General features: G+C 39.3%; 1 protein-coding gene across 2 annotated transcripts in view; it reads left to right on the forward strand.

Moving 5' to 3' along the window:
- ano2b (anoctamin 2b) overlaps nt 1–21,814 on the forward strand; it is a 74,931-nt gene that overhangs the window by 44,801 nt on the left and 8,316 nt on the right. For both annotated transcript variants that reach the window (XM_086146913.1, XM_086146912.1), the window contains 9 exons: nt 4,366–4,440; nt 4,673–4,874; nt 6,527–6,638; nt 6,744–6,801; nt 6,909–7,009; nt 11,635–11,777; nt 16,145–16,297; nt 17,657–17,709; nt 18,984–19,162. In XM_086146913.1, coding sequence (XP_086003039.1) covers nt 4,366–4,440; nt 4,673–4,874; nt 6,527–6,638; nt 6,744–6,801; nt 6,909–7,009; nt 11,635–11,777; nt 16,145–16,297; nt 17,657–17,709; nt 18,984–19,162 — 1,076 coding nt within the window. The remainder of the gene's footprint in view (nt 1–4,365; nt 4,441–4,672; nt 4,875–6,526; nt 6,639–6,743; nt 6,802–6,908; nt 7,010–11,634; nt 11,778–16,144; nt 16,298–17,656; nt 17,710–18,983; nt 19,163–21,814) is intronic.

Here is a 21,814-nt window from a genome sequence, read left to right on the forward strand (position 1 = left end):
CCAGCTGCTGGGTTGTCGCCCTCCTACGGCCTCCTCCACATGATGTACCGGCCTATCTCCTGGTAGCACATCCTTGTTCAGGACACTATGCCGACAGACAGCAAACCTTCTTGCCACAGCTCTCATTGATTTGCCATCCTGGATGAGCTGCACTACCTGAGCAACTTGTGTGGGTTGTACAGTCTGTCTCATGCTACCACAAGAGTGAAAGCACCACCAGCATTCAAAAGTGACAAAAACATCAGCCAGAAAGCATAAGAACTGAGAAGTGGTCTGTGGTCACCACCTGCAAGATCACTCCTTTATTGGGGTTGTCTTGTTATTTGCCTATACTGTCCACCTGTTGTTCCATTTTACACAGCATGTGAAATTGATTGTCAACCAGTGTTGCTTCCAAAATTGATCGTTTGATTTCATAGAAGTGTGATTGACTTGGAGTTACATTGTGTTGTTTAAGTGTCCCCTTTATTTGCTTGAGCAGTGTATTACTGTTTGCCTGCTAAAATGGGAATTTTTTTGCTAGTGACTATACACAATGCAACACATGGAAACAAGCCTGTTTCCCTCAAAATGATTTAAGCACCTTTTATCTTAATTAGATTTTTTGATAGGGTTACAATTGCTTTTCATTTAGATTATTGTTGTTTTAAATATTGACAGACACAAATCTGGATACACAACTATCAACTTTTTGTGTATCTTTAATGTAATTTGAAAGGTTTGTATTAGCGGTTCAAGGAGCACTTTTTTGAAGAGGTCAGGGTTTCTGGTTGAAAATATTGGATCCAAGGTGCACTTTGCACAGCAAACTGCACCGAAAATAATGGGATTGTACCTACAAACATATTAGCTTCCTGGGATGTATGATTTATCAACTCTTGACTTGAGATTTCGTATGAAGTTTGTGTGCATGTGTGTTTGTATTTGATGAGTGTAAGTGTGCACTCCCAGCTGCACTGGCACAGTGTTCTCACTAGATGGTAGAAAAGTTGTGCCTTTAATACAAGCCTGCTGACTGTTATTCTACTGCAGTTTTAGTGTGTGAGATCCCACTATGCCTTTGTTTGCAAAGCCTGCGATCACATACCTCAGAGCTGAGACGCTCTACTCCTCTCCTGAGATTTCAAACTGTACTATAAAATGTATAGGTGAGTTGAACCTCAGCTTCCCTTTTGGACACAAGTAGGTCATTTTTTTTCTCAATTTAAGTGAGTGGATTTGATCAGTCTGTGTTCTTCTGTGTTTTTGCCTTTTTTCAAGTTTTGACTTCATAGTCTGAAAGTTGTAGTGAGTGAGAAATTTGATGATATTTAACATTTTTTGCTTCCAGTTGAAAACAAGGTATAACTTCTACATCTCCTCATTCGCTTTATAATATATGAAAAATATAAGCATTGACAAGATCATTTAGACGCACTTTTTTGAAGTTTATGAAATATGTTTCTATTCGTGACCACATTAGCTCCAAATACCATGAATAAATACGGCTTTGGTATCTTGGAGAGAGCTGCAAATCATCAGTTGTTAAATTTCTATTCTTATCTTTGAAAAAGCGCTATGTAGAATAAGTGCTCATCTTTCCTGTTCTTTCTTGCAACAAAATTGTATTGGCCTGTTGTCCTGCCTTAATATTCTGACGTTCTTTTACATTGAAAACACTGTGTTATCACCTACACAGAAGCATGGCCTCGCGCTATTTGTTGTTTTTTGGTCCAAATGCGTCTTCCCTCTTCAGGGATCTGTTTCAGATCATAAGATGGAATTTTTTTGGTATCAACTCCCCGATCTGCCCAAACAGTAAACTCACTTCAAAACTCGAAATTGCCATAAAATATATTTCGCCATGAAATATATTTATGGCATATATCATAATATATCATGCCAATAAGTATTTGACCCCCCTGGGATTTTGCAAGTTTTCCCACTTAGAAATCATGGAGGGGTCTGAAATTTTAATTGTTGGTGCATTTCCACTGCGAGAGACAGAATCTAAAAATGAAAAAAATTAAAAATCAGAAATCATGTATGATTTTTTAACAATTTCTTTGTGAATTACAGAGTCAAATAAGTATTTGACCCCTTGAGTCGAACAATTTCAATATTTGGTACAGAAGCCTTTGTTAACAATTACAGAGGTCAAACGGTTCTTCGCCAGGTTTGCACACACTGCAGCAGGGATTTTGGCCCACTCCTCTATACAGATCTTCTCTAGATCTCTCAGGTTTCAGGGCTGTCGCTAAGTTTCAGCTCCCTCTAAAGATTTTCTTTTGGATTTAGATCTGGAGACTGGCTGGGCCAATCTAGATCCTTGATATGTTTCTTACGGAGCCACTCCTTGGTTTTCCTGGCCGTGTGCTTCGGGTCATTGTCATGTTGGAAGACCCAGCCACGACCCATCTTCAATGCTCTGACTGAGGGAAGGTGGTTTATGCCGAACATCTCACAAATCATGGCCCCGTTCGTCCTCTCCTTAATACAGTGCAGTTGTCCTGGCCCCTGTGCTGCAAAACACCCCCAGAGCATGATGCTTCCACCCCCACGCTTCACTGTAGGTATGGTATTCTTGGGATGATGCTCATCCTTCTTCTTCCTCCTAACATGGCAGATGTTGTTAAGACCAAGTTCTATTTTGGTCTCATCTGACTACAAAACTTTCTCCCATGACTCCTCTGGATCATCCGGATGGTCCCTGGCAAACTTCAGACTGGCCTTGGGCATACATGGGCTGACTTAAGCATGGGAACCTTCCGTGCGATGCATGATTTTATGTTTCAGTGTATTACTGATAGTAGCCTTGGAAACAGCCTTCTTCAGGCCCAACTGTCTTCAGGTCATTGACCAGCTCCTCCCGTATAGTTCCGGGCTGATTCCTCACCTTTCTTAGCATCATTGATATCCCACGAGGAGACATCTCCCCTGGGGCTCCAGTCCAAGGGACACTGACAGTCATCATTAGCGTCTTCCATTTTCTGGCAATTGCTCCAACAACTTTTCTTTTGTCATCAATCTGCTTGGGAATTGCTCTGTAGCCTTTCCAGCTTTGTGAAGGTCAATGGTTTTGTCTCTTGTGTCTTTTGACAGCTCTTTGGTTTTACTCTTGTTGGCAGCTACACTTTTGAACGATTGTGGGGTGCACAGGTGTCATTAAGAAAGCGAATGACCTCAAATAAGTGCTACTCCATTAGAATGATGAGCAGAGTGTAGTTGGACTCTTTAAAAGCGGAGGAGCAGGCCTTTGAGGGTCAGAATTCTGGCTGATAAGCAAGGGATCAAATATTTTTTGACCCTGTAATTTACAAATAAATTGTTAGAAAAAGAATCATACAATGTGATTTCTGTTTTTTATAATTTATTTTTTTCATTCCGTCTCTCACAGTGGAAATGCACCAATGATGAAAATTTTAGACCCCTCCATGGTTTCTAAGTGGGAGAACTTGCCAAATCATAGGGGGATCAAATACTGTATGCGCGCGTGTGTGTGTGTGTGTGTGCGTGTGTGTGTGTGTGTGTGTATGTATATATATATATATATATACACACACACACACACACATATACATTTATATGTGTATATATATATATATATATATATATCTCCAAATAAGTTTAATTGATATCAAGTGCCTTAAAAATCTTTGATCAAATTGCACCTATGAAAGTTGGGTCATTTCATCCCTTTGACCAAACTCCGTTTATAAATCAAAATATTAAGACACTGAGAAGTGACCACATAAAAAGTGCCTCTCAAAAATAACTTTGGACCCCCAATGAAGCAGATCATAGATAACATAGATAACCCGGGTTCCAATCACAATTCTTCCCACTGTGTGGATCCAGGTGTGGCAATACTGAAGTAGTTTTTCTCAATCCTCAGCACATTTCTAACATCCCCGCTTACTCCCCGCTTACTTCCTAGCAGCGAAAGTGACAAAAATTTACTAATGTTTCATCTCTTGGGGAAAGACGTAAATCATATGACTCGAGGGTGGTCGACATACCTTACATTCAGTGAACATTTGTAACTCTTCTGAAAATGCAGGCTACAGAGCAGACTGTGTTCTAGTTTTCCCATTATGTCACTTGACATGAAGACACATTTCCTGTGGAAGCCGAAGAACACAGATGGCAAGGCTACTGCAGGAGGACCTCTCATTCAGCTTTTACAGCTGTTTGACGGGGGATCACGTTCTGATATTTCTCACATTTAGAGTTTGAGGTTCAGGATGGCAACGCGATCTTCCTAATCTTAACCAGATCACTTCTCAGTGGTTACTGAGAAGTGAAAAAAAAAAACTCCCTTTCTTCCACTGTTTTGAGTGACTGAGATTTTTTCTCTTCCTCTGTATTCTTTCTCTTTCCCATTAGGTAACTATAAACAAATTGACGTGGAAAGACCGTCTTCCTGGTTACTGCATCAACATTTCCTCCATTCTCTTTATGGTTAGTATGCATAAATCAAACCAGTTACTGTATCTTGTTATGCATGGATTGAAGCACTTTACATTAAAAATAAACATGTATATGCTAAAGTACATTTCCACGTATTCACAAGTATCCTATATGAGTCTGCATTAATGTATCTGTTCAAATATTTATTCAAGGCTGGGCTATGCATGTTTAACACAGATATGGCTGTGTTAATGACTAATTCATTTTCTCCCTTTCCTCCCAGTTTGGACTGACATTCTCAGCAGTGTTTGGCGTCATTGTCTACCGCATCACAGTTTCAGCCCTGATGGCAATGAGTCCTGACCCAGAGACCAAATCCAATGTTCGGGTGACAGTGACAGCCACTGCGGTCATAATCAACTTGGTGGTTATTCTCATCCTCGATGAAATCTACGGTGCAGTGGCAGTGTGGCTCACTGAGCTAGGTAGACATAATCCTATTATACATAAAACACTTTGAAGAGCTGATGAATGTGGAAAATGAAAGAGAGTCAAGGGTAGAAGAGGTGACTATTGTAGACCACAAAGTAGCACAGATTAGTAAAGTGAAGTGGGGGAGGCATTGAAGAGGATGAAGAGTGGAAAGGCAGTTGGTGCTGATGATATACCTGTGGAGGTGTGGAAGTGTCTGGGAGAGGCAGCGGTAGAATTTCTGACTTGTTTTTTCAACAGGATATTAGAGAGTGAAAAGATGCCTGAAGAATGGAGACGAAGTGTGATGGTGCCCATTTTTACGAATAAGGGGGATGTGCAGAATTGCAGCAATTTTAATGGGACAAAGTTGATGAGCCATACAATGAAGTTATGGGAAAGAGTAGTGGAAACTAGACTGAGAGCAGAAGTCAGCATTTGTGAACAGCAGTGTGGCTTCATGCCTAGAGAATGCTAATAGAAAAGTACAGAGAAGGCCAGAGGGAGCTGCATTGTGTTTTTGTAGATCTAGAAAAAGCATATGACAGGGCGCCAAGAGAGGAGCTCTGGTATTGTAGGAGTATGTTAGACTGGTGCAGGACATGTATGCTCACTGTGAGACTGTGGTGCAGTGTGCTGTAGGGGTAACAGAGGAGTTCAAGGTGGAGGTTGGACGCCATCAGGGATCAGCTCTCAGCCCCTTCTTGTTTGCAGTGGTGATGGACAGGCTGACAGATGAGGTTAGCCAGGAATCTCCATGGACCATGATGTTTGCAGATGACATTGTGATCTGTAATGAGAGCAGGGAACAGGTTGAAGAAAATCAAGAGGTGGAGGGATGGGCTGGAAAGAAGAGGAATGAAAGTTAGACGCATCAAGACAGAGTGTATGTGTGTGTCAGTCCAGAGCAACGCAGAGTGTGGAAAAGAGGTGAAGAGACGGGTTCAAGCACGTTGGAATGGGTGGAGAAAAGTGCCAGGGGTACCATGCGATAGAAGACTATCAGGCAAAATGAAAGGAAAGGTGTATAAGACAGTGGTGAGACCAGCAATGTGGCTTTACTTGCCCATCGACTTTTTATTTCAGACAGCGGCTTTAAAAGGAGTGTGTGTTACGCATGTATAATTAATATTCATCATCGATATAATAATATCTTATAATATATATAGTTCTATCCAGCTAAGTCAGTCATTTGTTTTAAACATTCCTGATATCATATTTCCAATTTTTGAACATATTCCCAAGAAACTATCAACTTTAACATGTAAAAAAAATGTATATACAATAATTGAATATAGTTATGGTTGTTGTTCCTTTGTTAACCCTGCTGCTTCAGCAGGGGTAGCCTGCTGCTTCATGTTGGGCAGGCTTATGAAATTTTGATGTTTTCATGCACCAGCCTTCCCATCAGTCATCCCGTGAGGAAGTTTGCAGGTTGTATGTGTGTATACAAGCTTTTTTGAAAGGGTGTAAGAGAAAGCTCTAAAATTCAATGTTAAAATGTCTGCATTCTAACCTACTTTCACCACAGTGGTCATGTTAATACCACTGAGTCTGACATCTCTCTGTCAAGAGAGACTTGGCTCACATGCATTGAAATAAAATATAATGAATATATTCTGAGTCACATGAAGATATTTTTTCACGGTGTCACTTTGTCTTTCAGAGATTCCGAAAACAGAAACAAACTTTGAGGAGCGTCTCATCTTGAAAGCCTTCTTACTCAAATTCATGAATGCTTATGCCCCGATCTTTTACGTGGCTTTCTTCAAGGGACGGTAAGCGGTGCATCCCTGCCTTCTCATATTGATTTGCACTGAGTTTCATTCACCTTAATTTAATATACTGTGCCTTGCAAAGTCATTATTTTGTGTATTTCATAGGTTCGCAGGACGACCGGGAAATTACGTGTATGTCTTTAACGACTATCGGATGGAAGAGGTTAGCATGCATCTTTTGCACGGGTGGCTTCTTTTATAACTTCAGTGAATACGTAGAACTTGACTTGATAAAAAATACATTCACAAAAGAGTGTGTGTTTCTTGCAGTGTGCCCCGGGAGGCTGTCTTATTGAGTTGTGCATTCAGCTCAGCATCATCATGCTTGGCAAGCAGCTTATCCAGAACAACATCTTTGAAATTGGCATCCCGTGAGTAGACTACCTTTTTTCTTTCTGGGTATTTTCAATGAAACATTTTAGCTGTTAAGATTGGTTGTATTGGGTTGAGTGAGTCACGTAACATCTACGGAGTCTGTGACTTGTTTGACATCTTACACACGTACCTACATATACATGTAGTTACTCACATGTACTTACAACATTCCATCTTCCTTTTTTTCCTAAAAGCTTTCCTTAGGTCTGTTCAGAGTTGTGTAATAGGTCTTATATCTGTGACTTTTTTGGCTTCAGGCTGCCTTGTTATCATTGCTGTCAGCATACCTTCACCCTTATACCTTCCTTGGGAACCCATCCGTTTCATAAAAAACTTTAGTTTCTCTAAGAGGTATTGGGGGATTCACGAGCTGAGACACATCTGTCATACAGGATACATACCTTCATACAGCGCTTCCACCTCATCCAAATAAAAACATTCATACTAAGAAGACAAACAATAAAAACCTTAAACACACCCTGTGATTTCCTTCATGATAATATAGTGAGTCAATTACAAAATGAGAAACTCTAAATCAATGACCCATGCTTTGGCAAAAGAGCAATTGGAATGCAACAGACTCATAAAAGCTACGCTCTTTGACTTGGCAATGAAAACAATAACTACCAAAAAAAAAATCAAAGCATCAACAAAAGGTTTGACACTCTGATACACTTTCAGTTTAATCTCACTGAAAAAACGTTAGTGATTTAGAACACGTGTTTCACAACAATGCTTTACAGACACTTCATGATTATTGGAAAACAATGTGGAATATAGTGCAAAAAAAGAAATAAAAAGGTATGGAATTATAATGAATACAAAAAAGATACTAAATTAAACCATACTATTTAAGATACTTATATATGAAGTGCAAGTTGGTCGGTATCCATATGCATTTACTATGAGTGCACTTATATGCTATCAGCAAATCCTGCCACTTTCCCAAGAGACTTATGTTTCTGTCCTTTCAAGAGGTTGATTGATCTGCGGACTCGCATGAAGTGAAAGAAATGTCAATCAATCTTTACAGTCCCCTCAATCAACTTGCTAGATATTGGGGGGCTGTAATCCAAATCCATCAGTCAACACCACACTTGATCCATGTGCAACATGTTCAGCTTATGGTATCACAAGGAATCATATAGATCAGGGGTGTCATTTTAGCTTCATGAAAGATAGTATTTTCCGATGTGGACCGGACGGGTAAAGTCATACAATCATACTAACGGTTTCTATCATTGAAAAATGGCAACTTGTTTTTATGCTTTGCAGAATAATCTTGGGAAATTCAGCCCATGGGCCATTGATTGACATCCCTGATATGGATATAATCAAATTCCCATGTAAATCATTCACTTTAGTCAATAAATAAATAAATATATCAAAATCACAGATTTCATCATATCTTCACATTTTCCCACATTGATCTCCAGTAAAAATATAATAGTCTTACAAAAGGGTTTGAATTTAAAACTCAATAGGAAGGAGAATCACATTATAGATTCAGAGACTTAAATTTACTTTTGCAGGGATTTTTGGAAGCGAAATCTCCGGAAGAGGAAAGCAAAGGTTCCACCTCATTTACCAAATATGTCAGAAAAAGTGTAACACGCAGGCTTGAGTGGTTTCAGTAGAAGTGGGTCAAGTCTCCTCAAATACTGATGGTGTGAGGTGGATGGAAGCTGCAGAACAGACTTACTGAGAATTCCTCAGTGCAGACAATGCCAAAATTCAGTGAATGCACCTGAAGAGTTTCCAAAGATGAAATAACAGCTATATGCTCCACTGACCAAGTCAGGCTGCTGAACTAAACTTGCACACACTAGGCTGATGTCTTACTGAGGGGGAAACTAAAACATCAAACATGCTGCAAATTAAGGTAGTTGCATTCAAGATAATGTTAAGGAGAGCTCAGTGTTGACTCATTGATCATTTTCTGATTGCTGAGAATTTTCCTCCAAGTATTTTACAAATTCTCATCTATTATTTTCTCTTTCGAGCCTTTGAACACACTTCAAACAGATCTTGATTGTCTAATTCTAAATCCGCTGTGATGGTGAACAGATGCAAAATTGCCCAAATCCTGTCAATGTCTAAATCCTTTTGGGACTGACTTTGCACACAAAAGGGAGATATTTGCCAGAAATATAACATTACCGGTTTCCATTTTCCAGCTTACTCTACTTTCGCTCTTTTCCCCCCTTTCTGCCAAGATGTTTATTTTTTTTCTTCAGAAGCAATAATTTTCACATTGAGCCTTTTAAACAATCCCCGAAAACTGGCTCAAAGAAATGCTACCCTGATGGTAAATCCTTGTTTGTATATTTTGTGTTACAAGACTTTTGTTTCCCATCATTGACCATTTTTCTTGACAATGTGGTCTGAACCAAATCTGTAACTGAAGATTCAGAGAAGAACATTGGAGAGTTAGGGTTTAGTAAATGTTGACTCTGGGTTAGGCCGATCGCAATACACAAGTGAATAAAACACAAAAGAGAGAAGTGGACTTGACCAACAATGTTTGTCCAACAATTGTCCAACAATGAAATACTGGACAATGACAGGTCCAAATTAAACCGCACTAAGATTCAGAGAGCCTGCAGAATAAGCAAGACACTTTCTAGAAATCAATTATGACCGGGGAAGAAAGGGTCATTTGAATTGGACACAAGTGTATCAAGAAAATTTTACAAAATAGACATAGCGAGTGATTCATCATATGTAATGTAAACATCTTGTCAGGCCAGCCGTGGGAAAGGGTCATTTTGTTTCTTTAGAATTGATAAGGGAAGGAGAGACAGGTACGCAAGAGTGGCAGACAAGAGTTAGGAGTCGGTGCAGTCCAGTGGCCTCTGGTGGTGAAACCAAGAACAGCAGAAATGCAGAGAAGCAAGGTTGACAACCAATCAAGTCATATGCATCAATCAATAATTGACTGAGACGCTTGTTGAGGTCAAGCCTTGTATTTCACAACTCAATGGAACCAACTTCCACATGGCTTGTCAGCAACCATAAACAGGTAAAATAACTCTAATATGCTGAAATCGGGTATCTAGAATATCGAAGGGTGGAGGTTTACCCTGAATTGAGAGGAATGACAGTGAGCCGCAGTTACACAGAATAAATTTTGGAATGGAGTGGAATGGAGTTTACCGGGAGCAGAGATAAAGAAGGTGGAGGAGTTTTAAGTTCTTAGGATCAACACTTATGTGCAACGGAGAGATTGGGAAAGAACTGAATTGATGATTGCAAGCAGGTTGAAACAGGTCTAAAAAAAATTTCAGGTATAATGTGTGATTAAAGAGTATCAGCCGGAATGAGTGGAAAGGTGTAGAAGACTGTGGTGAGGCCAATAATGTTGTATGGTTTAGAGAAGAAGACAGAAAGCGGGGCTGGAGGCAGCAGAGAGGAAATGTTGAGGTTCTCTTTGGACGTATACAGAAGAGAGATAGTGAATATATCGGTAGAAGGAGGCTGAGGTTGGAGCAGCAAGTTAGAAGGCCGAAGTGGAGATTTATGGAAGTAATGAAAAAGGCACATGCATTTATTTGGTCTGGGAGAAGAGAATCCTATCGACAGAGTTTGATGGAGGCAGATGATTGGTTGTGGCGACCCCAAGGGAGCAGCTGACAAGAAAAGAAGTAATCATCTAAATAAAATTCATGGAAGGAAAACATTTTTTTGTCTTTAAGATTATAGGTTATCCAAGATGAAAACTTGGGATAAAGCAATTACATTAATCTATCTTCAGCTTATCCTGCAGTCATGGTCGCGGGGGATGCTGGAGCCTGTCCCAGCTGTCATCGGGCAAGAGGCGGGGTACACCCTGGACTGGTTGCCAGCCCATTGTGGGGCCACATACAAAGAAAGACAACCATTTATTTTGTCATTCAGGGCAATTTTTCCCATTGTTTTCCAATTAATCTGCTGCATGTTTTTGGACTGTGGGAGGAAACCGGAGAACCCGGATGAAACCCACGCAGACACGGGGAGAAAATGCGACTCCACACAGAAAGGTCCCCTTGTTGGAATCAAAAAAGGGTCCTTCATGCTGTGAGGGGCTGAAGCGCTAAACTTCGCCGCCGTGCTGCCCCCATTAAGTGTCATTATTGCATAAAATAAAACATGACACATGAGGTTCAACTATTTATGAAAATGTAAGAATTTTTTTTTTTTTCAGCAATGAAGCTGAGCAACATGAGAGATTGTTGCCCCTTTTTTTTTGGGGGGGGGGGGGGTATTTTATCAGTACGGTAACTGTATTTCTTTAACTTTTCTTATTTCATAATAAGGAAAGAACAATTGATAAATATGTGCCAAATTTTCTTGCAGCAATACTTGTGGGTCATAATATTTGTATCGGACATTACTGTTTGGTTTTATCTTTGTTTTGTTTTATAAAGCCTGGTTTAAGGTCTGTTTACATTTTTGATTCAAATCAAAATCAGGTGGACAATGAACATGAGGGAAATGTTAATATCCAGTTCTCCAAAGTTAACAATTTGATCAAATTAAGATGTTTGGAAATCACTGGACTGTGAAGGGAAAGAAAAATAAAGTTACTGGGATGTCAGCCTTTGTATTTGCTAATTGTACATCTCTTTCTGCATCCTGATAGGAAGTTGAAAAAGTTTGTTCGTGCTTTGAAGGATAAAGGAGGAACAGAAGAGGAGAAGGAAGAGGAAAGAGCTCCACAGCAATGGAACCTAGACTATGCCCTTGTCCCCTTTGAAGGACTCACGCCAGAATACATGGAAATGAGTGAGCTGACATGCACACCTATTCATTTACAAGGCCCAATGCCACTGGTTAAAACTGACAGCTGTTATTATGGCACCTTCACTTGCCTTATTTCAGGAAATTAATTTTTACCACCATGAGATTATCAGTGATACAGTGAACTGGATGACGGAGAAATGTTACAGAAACATCTCCTCAGGTGAAATACCTAAAACATGCTTGCATGTTGAGGAAGATGCCACCATGATTTTTATCTTTCACGGTTCCTCTCTGTCACAATCTGCTGCAGAACATCAGCAAAAAGGGAGCAAGAATAATTTAAGGTAATATAAGTACAGACTTGTTTAGCTGAAGGAATGATTTTGAAGCAGAAAATTTAAAACCTGGCTTGACCTTCACTTTCACTGACACAAATGAGTACAAATGGTGAAAGCAGTGCCTGGAAATCCTCCCAGCTATTTGGGGTTTAAGGAGAGGAGTTTCAGGGATACTGGAGGGATAGTTAGCACATGGAGGCCAAGCAGTCATAGCGACGATACCTTTTGATCATCTGATGTCAGCTCTTCATATGAATTAAATGCAGATCCACAAAGTGTTGGATTGTTCACCCTCCAAAAAGGAACAAGGTTAGGTTTTCCTCACTGATACCCTAACTGATATGTTGTTGCTAATTCAAGGGCTTGTTTTTTTTTAATTCATGTACATGAAAAATCTGCATGAAGTAAATATGTACTTTAAATTCAGGTCTGCAGTTCCTTACACATGAACATTATGGTCACAGAAGGTTTATGAACCGTCACAAATAATCAGCGTCATCTCAATAAGAATTTAATTGCTGCTGAGTGCTTAACCTTAGGAGGATCAACATGTTATTTTGTATCATGTTTTGGAAGAGTTTTATGTTCACTTCAGAAAGATGACCCTTTTCGCCACCGTTTTCAGAAGGCTTTTGGTCTTTTTATCATATTGGTTGTTTTTTCTACTCGCTCAAATCAATGGCGGCAATGTACATATTTGGCCGTTTCACTGTTTGATTTTATAGCATGTGACAGCCTGCTTATATTTGTCTGTCACTGAATCTGTGGAGAATGTTTTGGCTGTTAAGTTGGAATAGCTGCGCCAGGCAGCTGTTTAGTTGTTCAGCATAGAAAACTAGGTTTAAAACATTCTTGGACGGAGTGTAAATAATTGGTCCTGCGTCATCTGAAACGTGTCCAAATGTTACCATCTCAGGCTGGTTTCTCTGACCTTCTCTCCAAAACATCCAACATGTGCTATCCCTCTGATAGACTAATTCCTGGTCCCTCCTCGTACCTCCCAAACCATGCTGAACCTCAGCATAATGCTAATAATAAATATAATGAAACTACTAATACTGAATAGTTGATTATACATGACACTTATGTAGTTTTATTCATAAAAAAGAAGCAATAATATAATATAAAGAAATGAAATATAACGCAAAGCACAAAGCCCGTAGTATACTCGTACTGCTCAGTGTCTAACATATTGATTTGAGACGGAGTGGTGACTGTTTTGCAAGCCAAAATTGTTGTGAAATTCTGACCCATGCATGTTTTTCAACACCAATCACTCATATAGGGGGTCTGGAAAAGATGATTCACTAGTTAAAAGCTGCAGGCTTTTGTTACAGGTTGTTATTGACATATAGCAAAAAGAAAAAGGGGCCCAGGAGTGTTCCCTCTCATTTCATTGAATCTTGATGAAGTGAATTCAAACATGCGCCGCATATGGTAAACGGATGTCGGAAATGTAGATTCCAAAAACAACCTCAAAAGTATTTAATAGAAAAAGTCAGCATGGTTTATTACCAGTACCTTTACTGTTGCAAAACATAGCTTTTTAGAATGATAAAAATTGATTTTAAAAAATCCATTAGGTGTAATTTTCATAGAATCATGTGAGAGAAAGGGGGTAGGTAAAATGGCTTTTGAGAAAAAGAGAAGGGCAAACTGGTGGGCACACAGAGGAATGAGGAATTCCAGTGTGTGAAAGTGGAATTCTGAGTTTGTCATGACTCATGCATGATTAATGTGTGTGTTGTGTGCTGCATTTGTATATCTGTGCCTGGATTGTTCCTGAACCCGTCAACCTCAGTGAAGGTAGATAGCAAGGTTATTCTAAGCTTGCCCTCTAGCACTCACCTATCCACTGTCGTATTTTCTTCCTCTCGCCTTTTGTATCGATGTGGCGTCTGGAGGTGAAGCCATCAGTCTCGGGCTCACTGGAAATCCCCATTCCCACACTGCTTAAGTTCCAGCGCACAAACCGCCTTGTCTATCTCATGTTTCCTTTTCCTTTTCCTTGGTCTCGGGAAGAAAATAGATGTTTGGATCATTTATTGATTATCCTGAAAGAGGTTCATGTCTGTCAAAATCTGGTGTGTTTTTAAAACTTGTTTAATTGGATGTTGCCAGTGTCTTCCTATTTTTAGAAGCAAAAGGGAAGCCATGGCAAAACGTTGACAATTTTTATTTGGTTCAAGTAAGTAAGTTTATTGCCCCAACCAAACCAGTTTCCTCTAGTCATTTAAGTAATTATAAATGGATCAGTTCCTGATGACTTCGGATATTATGGTGATCATGATGATGATTATCATTATGATTTATATACTTTTATCAATCATAATAATAATTCAAATAGTAATGTTGTTGTCATTGTTGTTGTTTATTTATATATTCATTTCTGCTCTATCTCGGGCTGCATTTGGTTTTTGTGTCAGCACTGTTATGTTGTAATTAATTCTGACATTGATATAATTACTTGAGAAAGAAAAGTCTTGACTTTTCCCAAATAAATAAATAAATAAATAAATAAATAAATAAATAAATAAATAAATAAAATAAAGCTACGTAAGCATCCACGCAAATTAATGCCTTCAAACTAGCCCTAATTTATACTTTACAACCATCGATCATAGACCTGTGTTGCTATCTGATCAGACAGAAATGTGTGTTTTATAAGTAGTGTTTTAATAATTCATTTTTTTTTGTCAAAAACTATGTTTGTGACTTATTTCTGCAACATATGCTCCAAAGTTGATGCAAACTGTAATAGGTGGAATTTCTCTCACTCACTCGTCATTGGCCAACTTATGGACATTGTTTTACCCTATTGGCACATATATAGCAAAAACATATAACATATATAACAAAAGTAACACATGTGGATGTTTTGTTCCTGATCATGCTCAGCTCGTTATCCCATAATTCAGTTTATTTAGATTTGATAAATTACACTTATAAGAAGATTTTCCCTCTCTGCGCTCCCTCTTTGTCACATTTTTTTTGCATAATTTAAATGTACTATAAAATCAGTTTGGATACACTTTTTTTTTTTTCAGTTTTGGGTATTGTATCTGGATATGACACTTAGCTGCAAAGCTCAGACACACACACGCATGCGCACAAATACACACACATACACACACACACTCCTTGAATATAAAAAAAGATGGAAAAAAAAAACTCCGTTTAGTTGGTGCTGTGGAAACGTTGACCTTAAAAGGCATCATGTGAAACACAGAGCAGACAGTGTGGCTCTGGACCAGACAAATCGCTTTTAAATAATTTTCTGTCTGATTGCTCTAATGACAGGATGAAATGGGAACTTTCGGAGTTTTATATTGTTCTACTTACCTTATCAGTGATGTCTCGTGTGTTAACCAAAGGAATTAATCAATAGCAAGCAGTATAAATATCAATGATGGGGGGACTCTTAAAGAGGGATGTGCTTTGACAAAGTAGAAAGCCTGCTAAACCCATTATCTGGCATGTCATCTGCAAGGCGGTAACAGATTTAGAGAAGTCCGCAGCTAGATTATCAAAGTTTTCACCCATGCAACTCATGATAGTGGCATGATATAAATTTGTACATTGGAAGGCGTCTGTGTTCAAACAATGTAGGATAAAAGATTTCACTGAACTCGGTATTTTAACCTTAGCTCACAGTAGGAAAGTAATTTTGGCCAACGGCATGTTGTTAACACATTAGAATGTGACTAATAACAGCAATTTCCATGAGTAACACCCATTTTCAGTCTTTGGGGGGACTCCGACAGCTGGACACTGTGGGACCACATTCATTTTTGTATGATGTAAATATGAGTTTTGGTGTTCTTTTTGGTTTGGCATTGGTCTCACATGCGCACATGAACAATATCTCACTGCACGTGCTTATGTAAATGTGGGAAGGGGAAAAGAATAAGGATCATGAAAACACAGTCCCATACTGTCTACAGTTTTTTTTTCTTTAATTTATGACAGGCTTTTGTGCATTTGAAATAAACACACTTCATCTAGCAGCATTCATAAGGAGCCTGCTTGTACTTTTGTGCGCATCATGATTGATTTCTCTCTCTCCCACAGTTATCCAGTTTGGTTTTGTCTCCCTGTTCGTGGCTTCGTTTCCACTCGCTCCTCTCTTCGCCCTGCTGAATAACGTCATCGAGATCCGACTTGACGCCAAGAAGTTTGTTACGGAGCTACGAAGGCCAGTTGCTGCACGTGCTAAAGACATTGGTGAGTAAGTTTAACACACACAAATGTAGAGACAAATGTCTGCATTATGACTTACGCAATTAAAACAAATCACGTTTCCAAATTGTCAATGAAAATATCAAATTCAACCTAGTGAAGACCAAAAGTGAGTAAAGTAAGAGTGAACTTACTCTATCATCAGTTCAAAACAAAAGCTGTTAGTGGCTTCAGGCAGCGAGGCAGACTTCACTGCAGAGTTTACACACTGATTCCCATCAACAGATCAATAATGTCCGAATGAAACTTACTCAGTGATTCATGGGCCCAATGGTTGTATGATAGTGAGCTCTGAAATAGAGCAAATGCACTAAAGGGGCAGCGTGGCGCAGGGCGTTAGAGCAGTTGTCCTTGGAACTGAACATTCCTGGTTCCTCCTGTTAAGCAGACACTGAACCCCTAAATGCTCCCGTGATGCTGTTCCTTAGCTGCCTTCTGTTCATGGTTCATCCATGATGGGTGAAATGCAGTAGTCAAATATCACTGACATTGCGCTCAGTGTATAACGGTTCATGACAATATAGGCATTTCTTACTCTGGGAAAAAAAAAACAACCAGCTGTCAGGCATCAGATCCTCTCCAGTTTGAGAACATATTGATTCCCTTTGATACTTCTAAGGGTTATATCACTAGGGAGACTCCTATGTATGTATCTACCTATCTAGCATACCTAGCCTATCTAGCATACCTACCTAGCATATTTAAACAGGGTGGAATCCTGTTGTGCTGAGTCTTCAATCCAATAGACCTGCATCCATGGGCTGTTATAAAAACAGAGCCCTAACACAACCCAGCCAAAATCTTATCTCAGCAAGCAAGAGCTGAATGGCTCTAGCTTTGTCATGTGTCTACTCTAAAGTGGGAGAACTGCCCATATCAATTGGGAATACCACCACAAATGAAGAATTTCAGGTTTCAAAAACCTTTCTGCAATTTAAGCACCTTCCAAAATAAAAAGTGGATTTTTTTTCCGCCATCAATTTAGACGTAGTTTCAGTTCGTCATCTATCCATCAAAAGATTTGCTCCTTGATGGTCTCCTCATGTTTCAAGTAAGGGGATCAGACATGAACTTTAAACACACAAGGGGGGTTTGGCATTGTGTTGTTCCTTGAGCGGCTGTTGGTAGAGAAGGCGCCCCCCGGATCCGAATTTTGGCATTTGATACCTGGCCCCTCCTGTCTCCTTTACAACGTGTCCTTGGGAAAGACACTGAACGTCAAGGTTTCTGATGGCCCGGTTGGCACTTTGAATGGCGAATACACACTACTGTAAAGTGCATTGAAAGTGCTGCATAAGTTGAGACCATTTGCTCTATATTTATCTATCTCTCTGTCTTCTACAGGTATTTGGTACAACATCTTGAGTGGAATGGGAAAATTCTCAGTCATTATAAATGTAAGTATTGATGCATTTCTGATTTGTGTCCTCTGTTGGTTCATGGTTTCCAACCAGATAAATTATCATTTAGTCCTTATACCACAGAATGTATTGGGTATGATATTCCGCTGAAGAGTTGAGTTATTACACACAAATTTTTTCTCAAAATGATGTTTTCACTAATATCATTGACACAAATTTAGTTCAGATCCTTACAGTAGCTTCACAACACCAGCTTCCAGCTGCTGTGCTGTATGTATGTTTTCAATTATGTTGCTGGCGGCAGACATAGCCAGAGGCATGATGTGTCCAGTTTGTCCAGCCGCCTGGAAACGGTTTCAGATTCACAAAGACAATGTCATATTAGGATGTGGAAGGATCATTGTTTTACAGTCTCCATTGTCCCCTTCGACTCAAGTCAATTTAATCAAGAATTGCAGGAAGAGATTTTATTATATTTCGGAAAGTGGCAGCTGAAAATGAAAGCTTGAACCAGTTTTTGCTAAAGTTCGAAAGCACTGTGACTTTGCTATGATTCAAAATTTAATTCTCAAAATCCAGTGAAATTCACACAATCATCTGGATAGAATGAGAACATTTGATTGCCAAAATTTAAAAGCTCATCTTCACCTTGAAAACAGAGATGAATGTAGATGAACTTCTTTGCAAATGCAAAAAATCATAGTGTGGTCTTTCAAGTTATTATTATTATCATTATCAACAAACTTTATTCTATTTGCTATAATATAGTGAAACAGCATATGACATGCCAGAAACATGTGAAACAAAAAATGCTGACCTATGGGTGTGTTAATCTAAGCTTGCCAGAGTCAGGAAAGTTCTACCTGGGATTTGTTCTTGGCAAGTTAACTGAATCCTATTTTGCTTACTTTCAATATTAAAAAGATTTGTGGAGGATTAGGAAAAACAAGCAGCAGGAGTTATTATTTAGGCTGGCTCTATAAGCCACTTGACACACACTCTTAATCTGCCAGTGGAGGTTTTAGGCAATGAAAACCTGGGAGCTGACTTTGGCTTTTACATATCTTGTATCAGAATACCCCACATCAGACACAGTTCTCTAACATGTGTCTCCAGCAGTTAACCAAAACTGCCCCAGTGCTTTTTGTCTGTTGAAAGAAAACAAAAAAGCACTTTGATATCTAAAAGTTGTTTGACTTTCATGAGACAGATTTGACACATTTTCGGGCAGTGTTGCATTGTGTATTTTTATATTGGTGTTTATGGCAGAATAATGTTTATCTGGCCCACTCCATCTTTTTTCTTTGGAGGCCTTTGTGATTTCTTTCACATCAGACTTCATCCCCCGGCTGGTCTACCAGTACATGTACAGTCAGACTGGCACCATGCATGGCTTCATTGACCACACACTCTCCTACTTCAATGTGACCAATTTTAAACCTGGAACGGCACCGCTGAGCTCCCAGCATGGAGATATCACTTTCTGCAGGTAAAAGAACGCCCATACTTACATGCCTTCAACAAGCTAATAGAAGTAGGCAAGAATAAGTTATTTTTATTATAAGAACCCTATTTTTCATTGATAAGATTGTTCAGCAATGCATTGTTGGTCCGAGTAGGAGTCAAAGCCTGTGCCTCAACCAAGAAATGTGTTTGACCAGTGGAAATCAGACTGACTTTAAAATCTGATTGTCAATTCTGATATTGGATTTAAACCAGCAAATGGTCAATTACAGTAAAAAAGAATGTACGAAACTATTCATGTAATGACACCGACTTGGAAAAAACGACCAATGCTAGTATTCTACATCAAATCAATGTCAGTATTCCATGACTTGACAATTTATTTCGGCACAGGTATCATAAACGGATGTCAATCATCTATAATGTACCTATGAACCAAATCAAATATCAACATCCACCAATGCAAGTATGTCCTTTGTCCTGAATACAAAGGAAGTAACAAACATTTAAATTTAACACATACATCAGGTGTGTCTAAGGCCAACACGCCAACCTTTGTGCAAACATTGAGAAGACATTTTGAATCTTTGGCCAACAAGAGCGGATGTATGAGGCATTGTTACTATACCAATTAACTTCCATGAATTTAGCCACCAAAGACAGTGCACTATTGTATTGTGTATGAATTTTCGCTCATGCCAGTGGCAAACGTCTCTTTCATAATACCAGTATAAAGAGATCTAGAAGAAAAGGTCATGGATGCCAGCGCCCACAGACAGCTGAGGCTGACCTGCTGTTACATAAGATAGGGAACAATTACAATGCAAGAATACAGTCTTTGTGTCAGTGGAAGTGTGGTATGTCGTGTCTCAATCATGACGCCTTGAATACTTAAAAGCGTGAAATTGGCTGTAAGATGTTCCAAGAAGTGTGTGTGCATGCGTGCATGTGTGTGAGTTCAGTGTGAGAGACACTTGCCTGTTGACGTTGTGAACATCGCCTCTGGGGTTGTAGATAATGATTCAGATCTGTACATTATATGTCAAATGTCGCAAATTTTGGGTGTCTGTCTCGGCCTGGGGTTTCCGGTATGAGTATGTGAATAGAAAAGCGTCCAAGTGAATCAATTGATAGCGGAAGTTGGCACAAATGTGGTTGATTGTGAGGATCTGGGAAATTGAAGGCAATGAAACTGAGATCAAGTAAAGGAAACTGAAATAACAAAATATAAGCATTGAAAGTCTAAGAGTGGGGACATGGTGTGATAAAGGCAGACTGCTAAGTTTTTAAGCTTCCAATGGCATTTAAAGCAGTGAAAAACTTGAGTTTCTGCTTCAGTGGGGAGCATCCTTATACATCCGCTCCACCTCATCTGCAGTGTTTAGCCTAGGAATAAAAATGGACAGCTGTTGTGGATGCTGCAGGGGGTATTACCCTGTAGAAAAGCAAGGGAGTGTGTTCAATTGTAAACATTCTGTTTATATTTAGTATGAACTTAACCGCTCATATACTATGTATGCCAAACTTCGTATTAGTTATAAGGGAACCTTTATTTAAACCTCTTATTTAAAGACAAAAATATTTTTTAGCATATATCAGTTGTGTGGCTGTGGCTCAGTTGATAGAGCCTGAGTCCCTAAAATCACACGGTTGGCAGTTTGATCCCTGATTCCTCCTTTCAGGCATGTGGAGGCTCCTTGGGCAAGACACTGTTCAATAAGTTGTTCCAGATGGTCCTGCTACAGCCTTGCAAGGCCCGCATCAGTGTGTGTGTGTGTGTTTGTATGTGTATGTGTGTGTGTGTGTGTTTGTGTGTGTGTGTGTGCGCGTGTGTGTGTGTGTGTGTGTGTGTGTGTGTGTGTGTGTGTGTGAATGGGTGAATGCTTTCTAGTGTAAAGCGCTTTGAAACCACAAGGTGTGAAAGTGCCAGACAAGTTGAGACGATCAAGTGGGAAAACCGTGACACAATTTTCAAAAGCCAATTGTAATGGGAAAACACAGTGTTGTCCTTGAAGATATTCAAACTTATTCAAACTACTTATTTTCAAACTCCACAAAACTGTCAGGCCAAAGTTAATTTCGAAAATATAATCAGTGTACTAGAGAGCTATTGGCTGAGATTTTTTTTTTATATCCAAAGTGTAATCCAGGGTTTAATAAAAACAAAATGTTTTTTATCTGATAACTTGATTACTAAAAGAAATACTGGAGTATTGGAGTAGTTGTGTGTAAAAAAATAATCTGCTGCTGCCTCATAGTGACTGAACCTACATCCAGAGGAAGACATTATTCTATGGTCCAGACTCCTCTGTCAGTCCTGCTAGATCATCAAGGACACTCCTGAGAATGATAGAAAGAAAACACCAGGTGCCCGAATATGTATGAATAGAACATTTCAACATCCCTTTCTTTGCTTAGTATTGTATTAACTTCTTTATATGCGCTGTGCGACTTTGACAGTATCTCAGTGGGCGTACCTCTCCCCCAAGACAAATGATTTTCTTCCTCTCGAAGAAAGAAAAACAGATGAGGTTTTCAAGCTTGTTTGACATGGAAGCATTAAAAGATAGTTGCACCTAATCCCGAAATATTGTTCTCCATCAGACTATGATCTCAAAGCAGAGAGGCAAAGATAAAATCAAAGATGCCATTGTTGCCCTTCCAGCACATGGGTTAC

Source organism: Fistularia commersonii, chromosome 5 (genome assembly GCF_037954325.1).
Source record: "Fistularia commersonii isolate RoL2024-O1a breed Wild chromosome 5, RoL_Fcom_v1.0, whole genome shotgun sequence".
Taxonomy (NCBI): domain Eukaryota; kingdom Metazoa; phylum Chordata; class Actinopteri; order Syngnathiformes; family Fistulariidae; genus Fistularia; species Fistularia commersonii.